Consider the following 1,516-nt stretch of genomic DNA (forward strand, 5'->3'; position numbering starts at 1 on the left):
GTCATACATTATATAGAAAGCCACAGAATTACTATAAATTGAGATGGTACTATAAATTGAGGTGGTACTATAAAATTGCGGAACACAAGTTGCAGTGATTCAGTAACAACAGACACAAAATTGTCTATCCAACATTTTATTTAGTTTCAAAAGAACATAAAGTTGTTACTAGTGATACTGCATATACACCTCGGGGCGGGGCATTAACCCTTTATTATTTGATATGCACCACGGAAACCTAATATTTGATGATAGTTATAAGAATGATTAATGATTTTTATATTCAATAATAATAATGGAAAACAATTAAAAATGATGATAAATTTGAAAATTAGGATCTAAGTATTTCACCCTCTTGTATGACGACAACCTGAAACGCCGTGACGCCTCCGTCTGTCAGCTGACGCGTCAGGACAGCGATAAACGCGAACAGAACTCCATACGACGCAGCGATACTAATATCTTTTACGGCCTGCCGGAAGAAAGAAAAAGATCGATAGAAACGACTAAGAACTATCTCTTTATTTTCAGTGTGTAAGATAGAAGAGATAGAGAGAAAGAAAGAGGGAGATAGCTATAGTAGAAGAGAGAGAGGGCGAGGAAGAGATGGGGAGGGAGGTGACAGAGGGACACTGAAAGTCAGACTAAGAGAGAGAGGGAAACAAACACCCACATAATACACAAAAATAAACAGCACAAAGAGGCACGCACAAAGACACAAACACACACACACACATACAAACACACACACACACTCACACACAAACTCTCACACACACACACACACACACTTGCACGCACTCATGAGAGAGAGAGAGAGAGGAGGAGAGAGAGAGATGGGGAGAGAGAAAAAGGGAGGAAGTCACGATGAACAAATGGCTGAAGTGTGAACAATTAGACATACTGCCAGGTACATCTAAAAGAACATGGACTCTCTTATGCACGTACCTTCCAGGATATTTTTCTCTCCAATGTTTGTTGCTTGATGGCATCTTCAGGTTGCGATGCGAACAGTTTCCGCAAGGTGTCCTCATCGCTGACCTCTCCACTAGGTGGCTCACCAACCTGCATCTTGGTGTATTTGTTTGCCTCTCTGTATGTCTGTAAACAGCATAATTGAAGAAGTCTTAAATGGATCATGATGCCATTACTCTAGTCTAGGTAGGCGGGTAGGGGCTCGCAAAACGAAGTGTCTACTAGCGGCTTCCTCAGGTACTACAGTCGAGCTTCCCTTTTTGATACATTTGTATCTCGCGTTTTGGACATGCTGTAACCGTGATTTGTGAGTGGTGGATAACTCTTTGCCCCACCTAGCATCTTGTGTTGAAACTGCAGTGGTCAATTTTGTTTCACTGTTTGTGTTGCACAATATTAACTAAAAAACGCGTTAACGGTAATGGTAATGATTTCTTTAGGTAACATACATTCGCATAATTCCACCAGGTGCCATTATACCGCCACCTCAAAAACGTTGTTATCGAGGCCTTCCCAAGATTGTGTTCAACACCTAAATATC

The 1,516-nt window shown here is 41.0% G+C and overlaps 1 protein-coding gene across 1 annotated transcript in view; it reads right to left on the bottom strand.

The window, feature by feature from the left end:
• LOC118406846 overlaps window positions 1-1,087 on the bottom strand; it is a 7,684-nt gene extending 6,597 nt beyond the window's left edge. The window contains exons 1-2 of the mRNA XM_035807200.1: window positions 949-1,087; window positions 352-472 (exon numbers count right to left, since the gene is read on the bottom strand). Of these exons, the coding sequence (XP_035663093.1) occupies window positions 352-472; window positions 949-1,071 (244 nt within the window). The 5' untranslated portion in view covers window positions 1,072-1,087. The remainder of the gene's footprint in view (window positions 1-351; window positions 473-948) is intronic.
• Between the last annotated feature and the right edge of the window lie 429 nt (window positions 1,088-1,516).

This window comes from Branchiostoma floridae, chromosome 19 (assembly GCF_000003815.2).
Source record: "Branchiostoma floridae strain S238N-H82 chromosome 19, Bfl_VNyyK, whole genome shotgun sequence".
Classification (NCBI taxonomy): Eukaryota; Metazoa; Chordata; class Leptocardii; order Amphioxiformes; family Branchiostomatidae; genus Branchiostoma; species Branchiostoma floridae.